This window comes from Eulemur rufifrons, chromosome 27, assembly GCF_041146395.1.
Source record: "Eulemur rufifrons isolate Redbay chromosome 27, OSU_ERuf_1, whole genome shotgun sequence".
Taxonomy (NCBI): Eukaryota; Metazoa; Chordata; class Mammalia; order Primates; family Lemuridae; genus Eulemur; species Eulemur rufifrons.
Genome location: NC_091009.1, coordinates 28,155,541 through 28,170,769, shown reverse-complemented (window position 1 = coordinate 28,170,769; position 15,229 = coordinate 28,155,541). Strand labels below are relative to the sequence as shown.

The 15,229-nt window shown below is 53.9% G+C and overlaps 1 protein-coding gene across 1 annotated transcript in view; it reads left to right on the top strand.

Moving 5' to 3' along the window:
• MFSD4A (major facilitator superfamily domain containing 4A) overlaps window positions 1–14,839 on the top strand; it is a 29,719-nt gene extending 14,880 nt beyond the window's left edge. Inside the window, exons 4-10 of the mRNA XM_069459548.1 lie at window positions 565–733; window positions 1,162–1,277; window positions 2,256–2,429; window positions 7,269–7,416; window positions 11,542–11,612; window positions 12,813–12,933; window positions 14,388–14,839. Of these exons, the coding sequence (XP_069315649.1) occupies window positions 565–733; window positions 1,162–1,277; window positions 2,256–2,429; window positions 7,269–7,416; window positions 11,542–11,612; window positions 12,813–12,933; window positions 14,388–14,443 (855 nt within the window). The 3' untranslated portion in view covers window positions 14,444–14,839. The remainder of the gene's footprint in view (window positions 1–564; window positions 734–1,161; window positions 1,278–2,255; window positions 2,430–7,268; window positions 7,417–11,541; window positions 11,613–12,812; window positions 12,934–14,387) is intronic.
• The last annotated feature ends 390 nt before the right edge of the window (window positions 14,840–15,229 follow it).

The window sequence follows — 15,229 nt, the reverse complement described above, 5'->3', positions numbered from 1 at the left end:
GAGGGAGCCGGGGCTGGAAGAATCAGGACGCCGGGGTCCAGGCTGGCTCTGCTCCAAGTGTGCCGTGTGACCAGGCACTTCTACTCCCTGCGTCCCTAGTTTACCTCTCAGGTCTCTTCCAGTTCTACCAGGTTATGACTCAGTGGTAACAGTGAACCTCAGTTGTCTCATCCGAAAAATGGGGATGATAATGCCCCCAGCACATTTTGTAGGGCTGTGATGGACAAAACCAAAACTGATCTGCCAGCACGAAGGAGCGTGAGTGCCGCGCTCCGGCATTGCTCAGGATAAGGACGTTAGAAATGAGTTGACCCCTGGCACCTCTCCGGGGCTGGCAGAGCCCTGGTGTGACAAATGTCTGTCTTTTCGGGGGAAATGGGTGTGGTTAAGGTTGGGCAGCAATTACGCCAACACCCCCCCTACCTCCAGTCAAGGCACCTGGCTTATTCGGTGGGGATGGGACGGCTCTCAGCTGGGCGCCCAGGACCGTGTGGATGCCGTGCGTGCTGCACCGCCATGCGGAGGCGTGTGCAGCGGGCCTGACCCTCTCTGCCTGCTCCCCAGCTTCCAGTGCCCATGGCTGTGCTGTTTCTGCTGTCCAAGGAGCGGCTGCTGACCTGCTGCCCCCAGAGGACACCCCTGCTCCTGTCCGCAGATGAGCTGGCCCTGGAGACTCAGCCTCCCGAGAAGGAAGATGCCTCCTCGCTGCCCCCAAAGTTTCAGCAACACCCAGGTAGGAGCTCTGATGAACTCTCGTGCTCACAGCCTCATGCCGCGGCTTCCCTGGTGACCCCTCCCCGGAAAGGGTGCACCCAGATCACAGGTGATAACGGTCAGGAAAAACCCTTGGCCCTGACGGTCTCAAGAGGCAGGAGATGGAGCGACCAGCCTGGCTGGACGAGTGGGGAAGGCAGACTTCGGGCTCCAGCCTCCTTCCTGCCCAGCCCTGCCCGTGCCACCTTGGGCGAGTTACTTGACCTCTGAGCCTTGGTTCCACCAGGACTGGGAGATGGACGGGACTGTGGTGGCCTGGGAAGATGACAGGGAAGCGGCCCCCTCCTGCCAGGGCTCCTCTGGCTGCCAGCTGTCCCTGGGGCTTGCAGGGGAGGGAGCAGGAGCAGAAGCTGAGACTCACCCCTGCTCTTCCTCTGCCGCCCCCAGGGCACGAGGACCTGTTCAGCTGCTGCCAGAGGAAGAACTTCAGAGGAGCCCCGTGTTCCTTCTACGCCATCCACATCACCGCCGCCCTGGTCCTGTTCATGACAGATGGGTTGACGGTGAGCCTGCCCCAGCGCATGCCCCTTGCCGGGGGGACCCTCCACCCCGAGACCGAGACCGCAGTCTGTCTCCAGGACCGTTCACAGCCCATTGCTGCTATGAGCTTCTGTTCCAGCCAAGTGTTTTTATTCGTGTTTTATTTTTGTTAACACTGTAGACAGGGGCCTGTTTGGTTCGTTACCGAGTGCAGCTACTCACGTTTTTTTAAAGGGGTGGTGGCCTGTTCCCCAGTTAGAGGTCACACCGTGCAGACTCCAGGGCACTTTGCTCCCTAGAATACATTATAAACCTGGGCTTCGCAAGCCCGAGTTGTAAACAAGCTCCGGGCAGAATTTAGGCCCGGCTGTTCCTTCTACTAGTGACCTGTGTTACGCTAGTTAGTGCCTTTTTCCAGAAATCTGTCAGGATTGGGTCAGGACAGTCTTGAGTGGCTAATTAACTGATTGCCATATAAGGAACTCTCCAGAGAGAGGGCCCCCCCAAAACTTAGATGACCTGGTGGCAAGTACCTGTGACAATACTGGTTGACTTCCAGCTCTCACTGTGACCTTGGGCAAGTCCCTTCTCCTCTCTCACCTGTAAAACAAGATGTTTGTACACATGCCTTTTTTTTTTTTCTTGTGGCAACTTTCCTTCAACAAAAATCCTTTCGTGGAATCCTCATGAAGGAGGCATAGTGGTGCCCTACTGTGTCTGCCGCGCCCCGTGGGGCCCTCTGTGGAGACCCAGAGGCACCTCTCTGTAATCGCAGGTCTCCGTAGGAGCAGCCTGTAGGCGGTGGCACCCCGGATGCTGTTCCTGGCTCAGGCCTGAGCGTGCTGGATGGCCGTGGCTCCAAGCCCACCCCTGGCTGGGCTCCAGGAACGGACGGTCCCCCCTGAGCCCTCGCCACGCCTCTCTACTTCTATGAGCTCAGTTTTTGGTGGGAATCAGCCTCTGGCAGCGGCTGTGCTCAGCGGGGCCTGGTCTCTCCACAGGGGGCATATTCTGCCTTTGTGTACAGCTACGCTGTGGAGAAGCCCCTGTCTGTTGGACACAAGGTGGCCGGTTACCTGCCCAGCCTCTTCTGGGGCTTCATCACCCTGGGCCGGCTGGTCTCCATCCCCGTCTCCTCCAGAATGAAGCCAGCCACCATGGTCCTCATCAACGTGGTGAGTGGCTTCTGGGCGGCCCTTCGCTTTTTAGAGAACCAGAGGAACCCTGTCTACTCCTGGCCCTGCCACTGCCCTGGGACCTTTGCCCGGGGCTGGACTCTGCCAGCGGGTGGGAATGTAGAAGGAGAGGGAGGAGGGGAGGAGAGACCGGTGAGGAAGGGAGGGAAATCTGGGAGGTGGAGCCTGCTGTGTGACCATGCCAAAGTCCCTTCCCTCTCTGGGCCTCTGATTTTATGCCCTTAAAAGCATAAAAGGAAGGGGCTCTCGGAGGTGGTTACTGCGGAGCGCGGAGCAGAGCCCAGCTGACAACCTGCCAAGAGCTGAGGGAAGCAGGTGTCGGCCTTGGGCCTCTGTGTTCACCCTGGTGTCCGGCTGCTCAGGGCGTTCTGGCCAGTGCAGGCTGTGATGCCAGGGCTGACCTTCAGAACCACCACCCCTGGGCTGGGGCCTGGGAACTTGCATTGTGTAGTTCTCCGAGGTGATTCTTAAGTCGCCAGACTGGCACGTGGGGTGAACTTTGAGGAACTGGTCTGCGTGGGCGGTGGGAGGCTGGGCCGGAGCAATGGGTGGAGACTTGCCCTGGGTCGAATCCACGTCACCATCTGTGACAAAGGGGTCCAGATCACAGCCCCCTACGGGGCTGTCTAGTCTTGAATCACCTCAGTAACATCCCTTCCAAGGGCCCCACAGTCTCTGCTAAAACACCTCCAGTGACAGGGACTCGCCACCTTTCCAGGCAGCCCAGTGCGCTTAGGAAAGCACGTCCTTGGCTGAGTTGCTAACAGAGAGGGGTGTGGACGTGACGCTGGGGCTGCAGAGACAGAAATCAGGAGGCCTGAGAAAGGCCTTTGCATTTGGCCTTGTGCTGGCTGAAGACCTTCAGGAAAGAACTTTCTGTTCCGTGTCGACGGGAGGTGGGTGGGTGGAAGCCAAACTCAAGAGGCTGAGGAGGATTCTCTGCAAATACGCCTGAGTGGAAGGGAGCTATGTTTGACAGGACCAGGGTGGCGCGAGCCCGTCTGCAGGCAGAGGACAGAGGGAGGAAGCCCATAAGGAGGAGGAGTCTGTGAAAATGCCATCGCGGGAGAGAAACTGAGTGAGGAGGGCCCCGGGGCGGAGGTGGGCAGAGCAGGGGTGACGGAAGTGTGAGCTCAGGAGGGAGGAAGGCCCCTGTCCATGGAGTTGGGGTGGCCGGGGTGCAGGGAGGTGGAAGGTTCTAGAAGTCTGCGAGGTGAGACGAGGAAGGGTACAGGCAGGAGTGGTCGCCAGCCTGGCTTCCTCCTCAAGACGGGACACAGGCCAGTTGCTCAGACAGAGAGTGGGGTGGGAATCTGATTGGGGAGAATGAGGAAGGTCTGAAGCGTCCACCTGTGTTAGGCACTGCCCGTAGACACTTCTCTAAGGTGCTGGTGTTTAAAAAAGAAAATCCGATTCCTGGGCCCAGCCCAGACTGAGTGAATCAGAGCGTCCAGGGGGAGGTCTGGCAGTCTCTGTATCTAACCAGCACCTCCGGGGATTGATATCATCAAACAAGTTTAGGAAAACTCTGTCCTCGAGTAAGTGGCTCCCAAGTACATGACACTCACCGGAGGTGCTTTTAGAAGATCCGTTCCTGGGTCCCAGAGGCTCTGCTGCAGGAGTGTGCAGGGAGCCCGGCCTCTGGGTCCTTGGAGAGCTTTCCAGGTGCGCTGCTGGGAACCTCGCTGGGCAGGGCAGCTGAATAGCTGGGAGCAAGCCTCCGCGTGCAGCTGCAGGTGACTGTGTCATTGTCACCGCGACTACTTCTGCGGATCTCTCCCATGGTTCAGGTAACGGTCACCCTGTGCTCAGCATCCTCCTGGGCTCGACCGGCACCTCCTGACTTCGTGTGTCTGCGCTGTGTCCAAGGGCCTGCTGGGGACCGAAGGGGTGCCGGGTTCTGTGAGGAGCGGGTCCTGCCTTCAGGGAGCTGCGGTCAGCCAGGGGAGCAGGAGGGTGGGCCCTGGCACAGAGGGAGGGCGGGGGGCGGCGAGCAGCAGCGGAGCAGGCTGAGAGCCCGGGCTGAGTCACCGGCTGAGGCAGGGGCCACACTGCGTGGGAGGAGAGTTGGCGGGCAGAGCTGATAGTTCGCCCTGGGTATATTCAGTCTTCTGTCACCACGGCTAAAATAAGACAGCTGAGTGCCTCTCACACTTCCCAGATCTAGAGATTGTCAAGGTGCCCGTCTTCGAGGCTTGCCCGGACATTCGTGTGGTTTGTAGGGGGGTAGCCAGCTGGCGGGAGAGCAGTGGGAGCAGCGGTGTGCCAGCCCCGGCACCTGCCCCAGACTCACAAGTTGAGCGCTGAATATCAAGAAAGCGCTGCTGGCCAAAGGCCCCAGGCGGGGACTAACTGGGGGTGGGAGCATGGTGGGAGGGGAGGAGGGGAGTAGAAGTTGGGGAAGCAGAGGTTGTAAGCCAGGTTTTAGATTTTATTCTAAGTGGGCAGGAAGCTAATAGAAGGTTTTAAGCGGAGGATGGACTTGGTCTGCAGCGCATTTTAAAAGTATACTCTATTGTTCTGCGGAAGAACAGACTGCAGGGGGCCGGAGAACAGCAGGGAGGCTGCTGAGGCTTCTGCTGTCTCAGTCCAGGCGAGAGTCAGCGTGGCTCTGGAGACACACAAAGATCCTAAATGTCCTTTGAGGTGGTGTGGACAGCACGTGCCACTGACCCAAGCGTGGGAGGGACAGGAAGGGGGAATCGAGGGTGACTTTAGATGTAGGGCCTGAGCAACCGCACGGATGCGGTGCTGTTGCTTGATGTAGGGAAGAGAGGGTCGGCAGGGGAAAGCAGAAGTCCCGTTTTGGCCGCATTCTTAGTCTTCCGGAGACTGGCTTTATCCAAGGGGAAGTTCATAGGCAAGGCGAGCGCTGGACACAGGTCATGGCTAGAGGGGTAGACTTAAGAGTCCTTGGCATAGAGATGAAACCGTGAAGCTGGGTGAGAGGGGACTGTGGGTAAATAAAAGCCGGGGTGGGGACTGGTGGCTCACACCTATCATCCCAGCACTTTGGGAGGCCAAGGCGGGAGAATCACTTGAGGCCAGGAGTTCGAGACCAGCCTGGGCAACAGAGTGAGTGAGACCCTGTCTCTGTGAAAAATAAAAAAATTAGCCGGGTGTGATAGGGCACACCTGTAGTCCCACCTACTCAGGAGGCTGGGGTGGGAGGAGACTGCAGTGAGCTATAGTGATACCACTGCACTCCAGGCTGGGCAACAAGTAAGACCCTGTAAAAAAAAAAAAAAAAAGCCAGAATAGAATCCTGGGCTACTCTAGCATTGAGAAAATGAGCAGAGGAGGAAGAAAGAACAAATGGAGCTGTGGGACCATCTTCTGTGCCAAAGGAAGACATCATCTTTGGAGCCATAGATATGTCCACTGTTTTCCCATTCTTTCTACACGAAGGACGTCTTCTGTGTTTGCATTTCCAGCGTGAAGAGAATGTGTTGCTTTCCTTCGGCCACTGTTTTGTGGCTGGTCCCTCTCCAGGGCAGGAAGTCTGTCTCAATAGGGATACTGAGTCTCACCTCACACCTCAGGGGTCTCATGGTGGAGACTGAGGGGCTGGCCGAGGAGAGTAAAGGGGCTCCCAGACAGGGTCGCTGGCTTTGTTTCTCCAGTTGGAGCAAAACCCCCAAGATCTACTTGTGACTCTGGAAGTCCCTTCCTTCCTGCATGCCCAGTTCCTCAGCTACAAAGTGGAGAAGGTGGGGTTGGATTAGATGTGATTTCTTGCAGACCTTTTAGCTCTATGTGCTATGCTTATTTTTTCTAGAAACAGATGTCCTCACCTAGGAGATTTTTACCTCAAAGCTGTGGGCTTCTATAGAAGATCCTCATCTCCTGCAACACTTAAAAGCCCACACATGAATACTAGGACTAATATTTGCCTAAAGCGTCCCACTTTACCGAGCCCCTTCGTTTATATTACTACCACCCTTTAGTGTAGCTTTGTTTAACTCTTCCCATTTTGCAGATTGGGAAGCTAAGAATCAGATCAACTACTTCAAGGTTCCACAGCTGGTTTAAAACACAGCTGGGACTTACTCCAAATCCTATGCAGCCTGGGTTTATTCCCAGATGCCTTTTGCATAAGAATTACTCAATATTGGCATAAAAACATGTTTAAAGAACTTAGAAATAGGGTTATATTAACAAAAATATGCCCATGTGACCCAGACCCTAACTGAACTAGAAAGATTTCCAGGCCCGTCAGCCTATGGCAGGAGTCTCCAACCATGGGTAGCACCTGCCCGCGGGAATCTGCGCCAAACCTGGGGGAAGCCAAGCTGGCTGCCCCAGCCACGGACCCTCTCCCTGGGAGTCTGGCTTGGATTCCTAGAGGGTGGGGACCCTGCAGCCACAGCCCCTCTTCTCCTGCAATCCATGGCCTCCTCTCTGTGCACTCTTGGTCTCATGAACTCTCCTCTTTAAAGTTAGGGGAGGACTCTCATACCCCCAGAGTCCTACCCTGGGGCCAGCAGGGCAGAGAAAGCTGATGAAATCGGCTTAGATTCCTTGTGGTTACAGATGAGACCTGGGGGCAGGAGTATTCACTCACCAAAGCCTTATTAAGCGTGTGTGGGTGTGGCGGGGCATTTGTGTAGAAGTCTAGGCGGCCTCGCCTTTCTGTGCGTCCTTAGTGGGTACCGGAACGTCCCTAGCAATGGTGCAGTTCCCGCCTAGTCCACAGGGTGGCGTGCTGGTCACACAGCACCGCGCCTGGGACCGGAGCCAAAACTCAAAGTCAGGAGACCGACTCCTGGATGCCCAGCTTTTCCCAAATTCTGACCGGCCCCACCTCTGCTGCCACAGGTCGGCGTGGTGATGACATTCCTGGTGCTGCTTATTTTCTCCTACAACGTCGTCTTCCTGTTCGTGGGGACAGCGAGCCTGGGCCTGTTCCTCAGCAGCACCTTCCCCAGCGTGCTGGCCTACACGGAGGACGTGCTCGAGTACAGAGGTGAGCCCCAGGGCTGGGAGGACACAGGCCAGCTCTCCGCCGCTGGGTGCCCCTTGCTGCCGCCCGCCCCATCTTTCTGGGGTTTTCCAGGCCAGCACCACCTCCCAGCGAGATCTCTACCCTAGCTTCTCATAGAAGGGAGCGGCCCCTCCTAGCTTTGGTGGCAACAGAGTCACACGCAGGGTTGTTCTGACCCACTGGGCTCCCTCCCTCCAATATTATACCTGTACTGATAAGATTTAAGCGTCTCTGTCTCGTTTGCGTTTTCCCCGTTGTAACTAACGTCTGCTGACCTGCAGCTGACATTTTGTGTAACACGCATGCGCTGGAAATGCCAACTTCAAAGAAAGGCAAAGTTGCATGGGAAAAGTTATGACACAGGAAAGTCATCTTATAATTTAATTATCAGTAATAGTACCTCCCTGCCTTGTGGGTGTTGTTATAGAGGACTGGAACGATGACTCCACACCTGGTCTGAGGTTGTGACACAGCTTCTTGGATATCAGAAACCTCTAATTCTCTTGACCAATCTCCCTCCCCTTTCCCTGCCCTCCCAACTGCATATAGCAAAAAAAAAGTTTTTTTAATGAGTTAATTAAAAATAATTATGTTTTGAACATTTAACTTTACCCTTAGAAGCAACTAGAGACGCCCTAGAGGCTGGAAAACCAGCATTAAGATGAGCAATGTCTTGAGAGAGGAGCGGGGGAGACTATTGCAGAGGCAGAGTCAGGGCAATTAGAGCTGCACCCGGCTCAGTTATTCACAGTCGTGGGGGCCGTGGACAGCCTGGATCCTTGCAACTGAAGCGTGAGCCCCAGGTAATTTTAGCACATAACATCATTGGTTGTTAAGAATAAAATATTTTCTACAATAAACCTGCACATTTTTTTTTTGTTTTCAAAATGGAAAATCGTTTTGTTATACAAGTAGTATATGCTCACTGCAAAAACGTTAAAACAATAGAGGATATTCTAAAGCAGTAAGTGAAAGTAGGCGACAATAACACTCTTGGCAGTTTGTTTCCTCCCAGATGCCTTCTGAGCATATGAGATCATACTATACACTGTTTAATGTTTATAATTTCGGAGGAAAACAATTCGTGTGATAGAATGAATCAACCAGGCCTGGTGCGGTGGCTCACGCCTGTAATCCCAGGACTCTGGGTGGCCGAGGCAGGAGGACTACTTGAGCTCAGGAGTTCAAGACCAGCCTGAGCAAGAGTGAGACCCTGGTCTCTACTAAAAATAGAAAAAATTAGCCAAGCAACTAAAAATAGAAACAAAAAAAAAATTAGCCAGGCGTGGTGGCGAGCACCCGTAGTCCCAGCCACTGAGGAGGCAGGGCAGTCCCAGTGTAAGTTCCATTGAACCATGACCGGCCTCGATGAAAACTGAGGGCAGAAGTCACATCATCCAGTCGTCCATCGTCCATCCAGCCCACCTGCTACTCCTGATGCAGTGCTGGGTCCCAGGGGACACACCTGAGGAAACACAGCCTCTCCCCCAAAGCTCATCCTAGAGACAGCAACAGCTGTTCACCCAGCTCTCGGGGTGGGGTCCCAGGTGCGCTCAGACTCCATCCTGAGACATCAGTAACTGAGCCTCAGGGGAGTAAATGAAGTAATGAAACATTGTTGCTACCACATGTCACACAGTGTATCCCACAGAATTTTAAGTGATCAACAAATGTTAGAGCTTAATGATAATTCTACTTACAAAGGATCTCTCAAATCCGTCCTCTTCATTTCTCATTGTCCCTACCTAAGTTCAGACCTTTGTCTTCATTTACCTGCTTGGCTATTTCATGATGCCCAGCTTTTCCCAGTTTCTAATCACCTCCGTCCCTGATAATAGGTCTCGGGTGGTCTCCTTGCCTCCGCCCCTCCCAGCAGCTAAGCATTAAAATCACCTGAGCACTTGTAACAAAACCCAGGGACTCGGCCTCGCCTCCTGGTCTGGTGCAATTGGTCCGGAGCTGCTGGGTGGTTCTGACGTGTAGCCAGGTAAGGCCCACGCACCAAGCCACCCTGCACACTGCTGCTGAGGGCCTGCTGTAGAACACAGGACTGACTGCAGCCTTCAGAACTTCCTACAGAGCACCTTTCTCCTCCAGCCTCTGTTCTCCCTGCTTCCCCTCCACGCCTGCATTCTAGCCATGAATTACTTGCTGTTCTCTGATGGCACAAAAACTGTCCCTGTTTTGGCACATGGAGCACCTTCTGCCTGAAATGCCCTCCCATGTCTCACCCCTTTAGCTGCCTGCCTGTCCTTCCAGACCCAACGCGAGTCCCCCCCTCTCCCTGCTCTAGGACGCTGCTCTGATTCCTACTGGAAAGATGTGCCCCCTCCTTTGTGCCCATTGACGTTGCACCTGTCTCTCATGTTTCACCCATCTCAAGGCTTTTTGTACCTACGTTGTCTGCCTCCTGTCCTAGACAACACACTCCCAGCAAGCCACAGGGGAAAGAATGTGGGCTGTGAAGTCATCAGCAGACCTGAGTGCCAATCCTGCCTCACATTTACTGGCTTTATGACCTCGACAATTCCATTTCCTTCCCTTCTCAGAGTTTTGATTTTCTCATCTGTAAATCGGGGATACAAATACCTACTGTTTAGGATTGTTTTGTGCATTAGAGAAAATGTAAAGCTCTTGACTTAGCATCAAGGCTGACTCATGGGTGCTCGAAATCTGTTAACCATTAGTGTTCGTCTTCGTGTCCTCAGTGTTTAGCACAGTGCCCGAGGCACAGAAGATCCGCAGCTTTTTGAATGAATGAGTGGAACAGACAGTTGGGTGCCACTGGAATTCAGAGACGGGAGTGGCCAGTGTTGAATTTAGAGACAGCTTCACCGAGGAGATGAGACGTGAGCTGGCCGGAGATCTGGGAAGGCATTCCTGGGAGGGGAGGGGCCACGAGCAGAACGAGAGCACAAGCACAGAGACAGGCCTGAACATAGTGAGACTAGAAGAGCTTGAAGGAATGGGAGGCCCAGAGTAGATGCTGGTGATGACCATTGTACTGGAAGATCTATTAAGTGTCTACCATGCGTTAGCCGCTGTGCTAACAAGCTGGCATATGCCAATGAACTAAAGGACAAGGCGCACGGCTGTCCTCCATGGGCCTCCCGCCTAGCAGGGTGGGCCGGCCAGTCAACAGACAGTGGGCTGAGGGAGCAGAGAGGAGCGACTCGTCCAGGCGTGGGGCCAGGGAAGGAGATTGCTACAGAAGTCTAAACCAGGACCTTCAAGATGAAGGGGGATTTTCCAGAAAAGAGGAGGAGAAGGGGTGTTCGGGAGGGAGAGAAGGCATGTGTTAGAGCTGGAGGTGAGAATGAGAATGCGGGTCAGGAAACCGAGGAGAGTTTATCCCGGCTGGAGGGTGGATTGCGAGCAGGTAGCATGAGCGATGCGCCTGAGCTATCGGCAGACACAGACGCTACAGGGCCCTGCAAACCCCGTGAAAGCACTTGGACTTCATCCCGAAGGTGGTGCTGGCGGGCTTGAGCAGAGCGCCGGCCTGGTCTCACGTGTTACCACGTGCCAGCTCTATGCTGGGCACCCGGCACGTATTACACCAGAGTTAGCCACATGGCATCCTCTGAAAGCTGTTGTGATGCCCATTTTACAGAGAGGGAAACCAAGGCCTAGAGAAGTTGGGGAACTTGTCTAAGGTCACATGGCTAGTAGGCGACACAGCTGGGCTTGGAACCCAAGTCTGACTCTGACGCTTGGGCTCGGAGGGTCTGCCCTGCTGCCACTCATCAGGGGCGTGTGGCTGGTCACCGAGAGCTGGCCTGAGGCTATCGGGAAATCCTTCGGGAAAGCTAGGTGGCGGTCAGATGGGGAAGGGCCCTGAATGCCAGGCTAATCAATTTAGGATTTACCTGGAGATAGTTGTGAGCAACTGAAGGTTTCAGAACAAGGAAGGGAGGTAATGATACTAGGACCTAGGCATTCCCAAAGCACAGTTCCAGGCTGATGTCTAAGAAATCTTCGCAATCCAAAGTAGTCCTCTTCGCCATACCGTTTTCCAGAGGTTTCCCAGAAACAGCCTGGATTATGACAGCTGACGTCTGTCTCTTTACCTTGCTTTTACCAAACCAAAGCTCCTCTTTTCGTTAGGCTGTGCGACCACCGTGCTGGTGACCGGGGCAGGAATTGGCGAGATGGTCCTGCAGATGCTGGTCGGTTCGGTACGTGGGGATCTCTCGGGGCGGGGGGGCCGGGGAGCCCTCCTCCGAGCAGGTGCGAAGCCGCAGGCGGCCACCTTCTGAACCCAGACTGTCCCTTCCTGAGTCTGCTGCAGAGCGAGCAGGGGCCCCTGTGCTGGTGTTACCCGTTTCCGTTTGCAAGCCAGCCGTGAAAGCTGAGCCTCCAAATGTGGGATCTGGAGACGTGAAGGACGCGTGGAAAAGTCCAAAGCAAACACGAGCCGCGTCCGGGAGCGGGGCCAGCGGGGGCCCGTGGGAACGCCGTGCGGCTCCCAGAGCCTGGGCCGGGTCCGAGCCGCAGTCAGGGCGTTTTCCACCCTTCTCTCGGAGCCCCGTGGAGGGCCCGGCGTCCTGCCCTGACCAGGGGCCTCCTCTCCTAGTTCTCTGCAAACACACCCACGTCTCGTGTGTCCAGGGGGAAAAACCGAACATCTGCATTTCTATTGAAAACGGTAATGTAGGTATCATTCCTCTGTTTACAACAGAAGATAGTGAAACTCGGATGAATTTAGTAACTGGCCTGAGGTCAGCCCCCTCTAGCAACTGGGAGAGGTGACATCAAACCTAAGTCTCTCCGTCTCCAAAATCCCCCTGAGCACTGTGACACTGTCCTCTCCTCTCACCCTGCCTGACGGGGAGGGAGAGGCACGTCTCACCATACCCTCCGCACTGAAATGACGCGATGTCTGGCGTTCGCTTTAGTGTCAGCGAGTGCAGGGAGGTGGAAGGGTACACACCAAGTCGCTGCTAATTGCTGAAGTTGAGTGATGGGTCCACAGGAGCTCCACGTACTCCTCTGACGTTATGTTTTAAATTTTTATAATCAAGGGTTAAAAAAATTATCCTCTGCAAGGTTCTGGTTAGGCCTCATGGGTATAGAAACACCTAGTAGGATTGAAGTTTCAGCAATGCTATGGAGATTTTTCAGAAGGTTCCAGAACACAGAGCTGAAAGAGACTGCAGGAGGTTACCGGGTCCAACCCCTGCCTGAGAGCAGGACTCCTGCCCCCTCCAGGCACGTAACCTCGAAACAAGGCCAAGACCCCCTCCTCCCCGGGTTTCTGTCGGCGTGATGGGCCTGGACTTGACTGAGAACCCCGCCAAGGAGCCGGGAAGGTCGCTCCCCACAATTCGTCTTCCCGCGGAGGCTTAACGGCCGCGTCTCTGTTTCCCCTTTGGCAGATCTTCCAGGCTCAGGGCAGCTATAGTTTCCTGGTCTGCGGCGTGATCTTTGGCTGCTTGGCTTTCACCTTCTATATCTTGCTGCTGTTTTGCCACAGGATGCACCCTGGGCTCCCCTCAGGTAAGGAAAGAATCCGCTTCTACACAAGAGGAGGAAACCAGAGCAGGGGGAGGCGGGGGGAGGTTCTGTGGATCTTAACATGCCAGAAATGCTGTTCTGTTCCAAGCAAAATGCAAGGAAATGTTTATTTTTCTACAGCTTCCTCTGCCCCTCTTCCTGCTCTCCCTGCGATTGTCGATTGTCGGTGCTGGGCTCCTAGGGCAGGAGGCAGCGGGTCGCTGACTCACAGTCCCTCGTTAGCGGAGGGGCCTGGACTGCGAGCTTGGCTTCCTGCATCCCACCAGGCCGTGGAGCTGGGGCCCAGAGTCCCCTCCCAGCCTGTTCGGGCCCCTGAGAGGCAGAGCCTGACTGCTTGGCTGGAACTCGGCCCAGCGGCCTAATTGGCCATCTCTTTGCAGTTCAGGATTTTGACTCTCGTCCAAATCTCTTTTTCAAAAAGAAGTCCTTCAAGCCAAGTGGCAGAGAAAGGCTCCTTCAGGGCAGAGACACCGCCTAAGAATAGTCTCCCCCCTGGAGACCCCAGGCAGGGGCAGTCCCAAGGCTATTTTCATAACGCTGAGCCCTCACCTGCCCTTCCGCCCAGAGCTTTCAAAGTACCGGGACTGGCTGTGTGACTGGCTGTGTGCGGAGCTTCCAAAGCTTCTCTCTCACTGGGTGGACGTATCCGCCCCTCTAAACACCCAGAACAAAGGCCCAGGAGAACAGGGGTCTCGCAAGCAGCACTCACTACAGCCTCGCTTCTGAGATGGCCGTGCTGCCGTCGTCTAGCCTGGCACTCTGCAGAGTGGCATTTAAGACACACGTTCAATTAATATTTGTTGAACATCAAATGAGTAACACTTCCTTATTCATGGGGGACAAAAAAACAAAACAAAACAAAAAAAACCCATATTCTCTAAGCCTTAAACACTAGTCTCAACAAACTGCCTCCACCAACATATTGCCAGAACGAGTTGGTCTGACTTTCCACTTTGCTCCCCAAAGGGCCATAGAGTGGCAGAGAAACAAAAAGCCTGGGTAAGGCCGGGCGCGGTGGCTCAAGCCTGTAATCCTAGCACTTGGGTGGCCGAGGCGGGTGGATCATTTGAGCTCAGGAGTTCGAGACCAGCCTGCGCAAGAGCGAGACCCCCGTCTCTACTAAAACAATAGAAAGCATTTAGCTGGACAACTAAAAATATATAGAAAAAATTAGCCAGGCATAGTGGCACATGCCTGTAGTCCCAGCTGCTTGGGAGGCTGAGGCAGTAGGATTGCTTGAGCCCAGGAGTTTGAGGTTGCTGTGAGCTAGGCTGATGCCATGGCACTCTAGCCCGGGCAACAGAGTGAGACTCTGTCTCAAAAAAAAAAAAAAAAAAAAAAAGCCTGGGTAAGCTCTCAGAATGAATCACTGCTGCGACTAATCTGAACTGCTAAAACATGCACCTGTTTGGGGTATTTTTTTTTTTCTTTTGTAGTTCCTACCCAAGACAGATCGCTTGGAACGGAAAGCTCTGAGTGCTACCAGAGGTAAAAGTGGGTGAAGGAGCAAGCGAAGACTTCCAGCCTCCCAGCCTCTTGAGCACCAACGCCACCAAACTGTTTAAGAAAGCTGCGGATGCCAGTGGAAGCAACCTCTCGACGACTTTTTCAAATCTTCTCTGCTAAATACTTGGTTGGGTAGAAAAAATTAAATTGAGTCCCGGTACCTGGATCAGAATCATTAGAAGTTTGCCCGGCTATTCAAGATACCTTCTTCTTCCCTGGTTCCGACTGTTGGCGAGAGCGGTCCAGGACCCCCAGACGGGAAGGAAGAAGACAGCCACGTGCTTCACTCCATTTGCCGCCTCATGCATGGAATTGAGATCACTCTTAGTTGAAGTTTGAAAAAAATCAGTTGAAACTGTAAAGCTTGATGATCATTGCTATATATAGATATATCTTAAAATGAAGCAAAACAAACCCCAAGTTATTCCCTGGCATGCTCAAAGGATTTATGTGCTTTTCACCTATTAACAGTCCAAAGTCCCTCAAATTCCTGCTGCAGATATCCATAGTTTACCTATATTCTAAAATACCAAAAGGAAAAGTTGCATCTTGCTATCTTTGGGACACTAATTTAGTGGTATGCTGGGCTAGCTCAACCAGCTTAGAAAAGCCATTAAATTTTCATTTTGAGCTGGGCACAGTGGCTCACGCCTATAATCCCAGCAACTTGGGAGGCCAAGATGGGAGGAGTGCCGGAGGGCAGGGGTTCCAGACCAGCCTGGGCAACATAGCAAGACCCCATCTCTAAATCAAAAAATAAAAATTAAAAAAA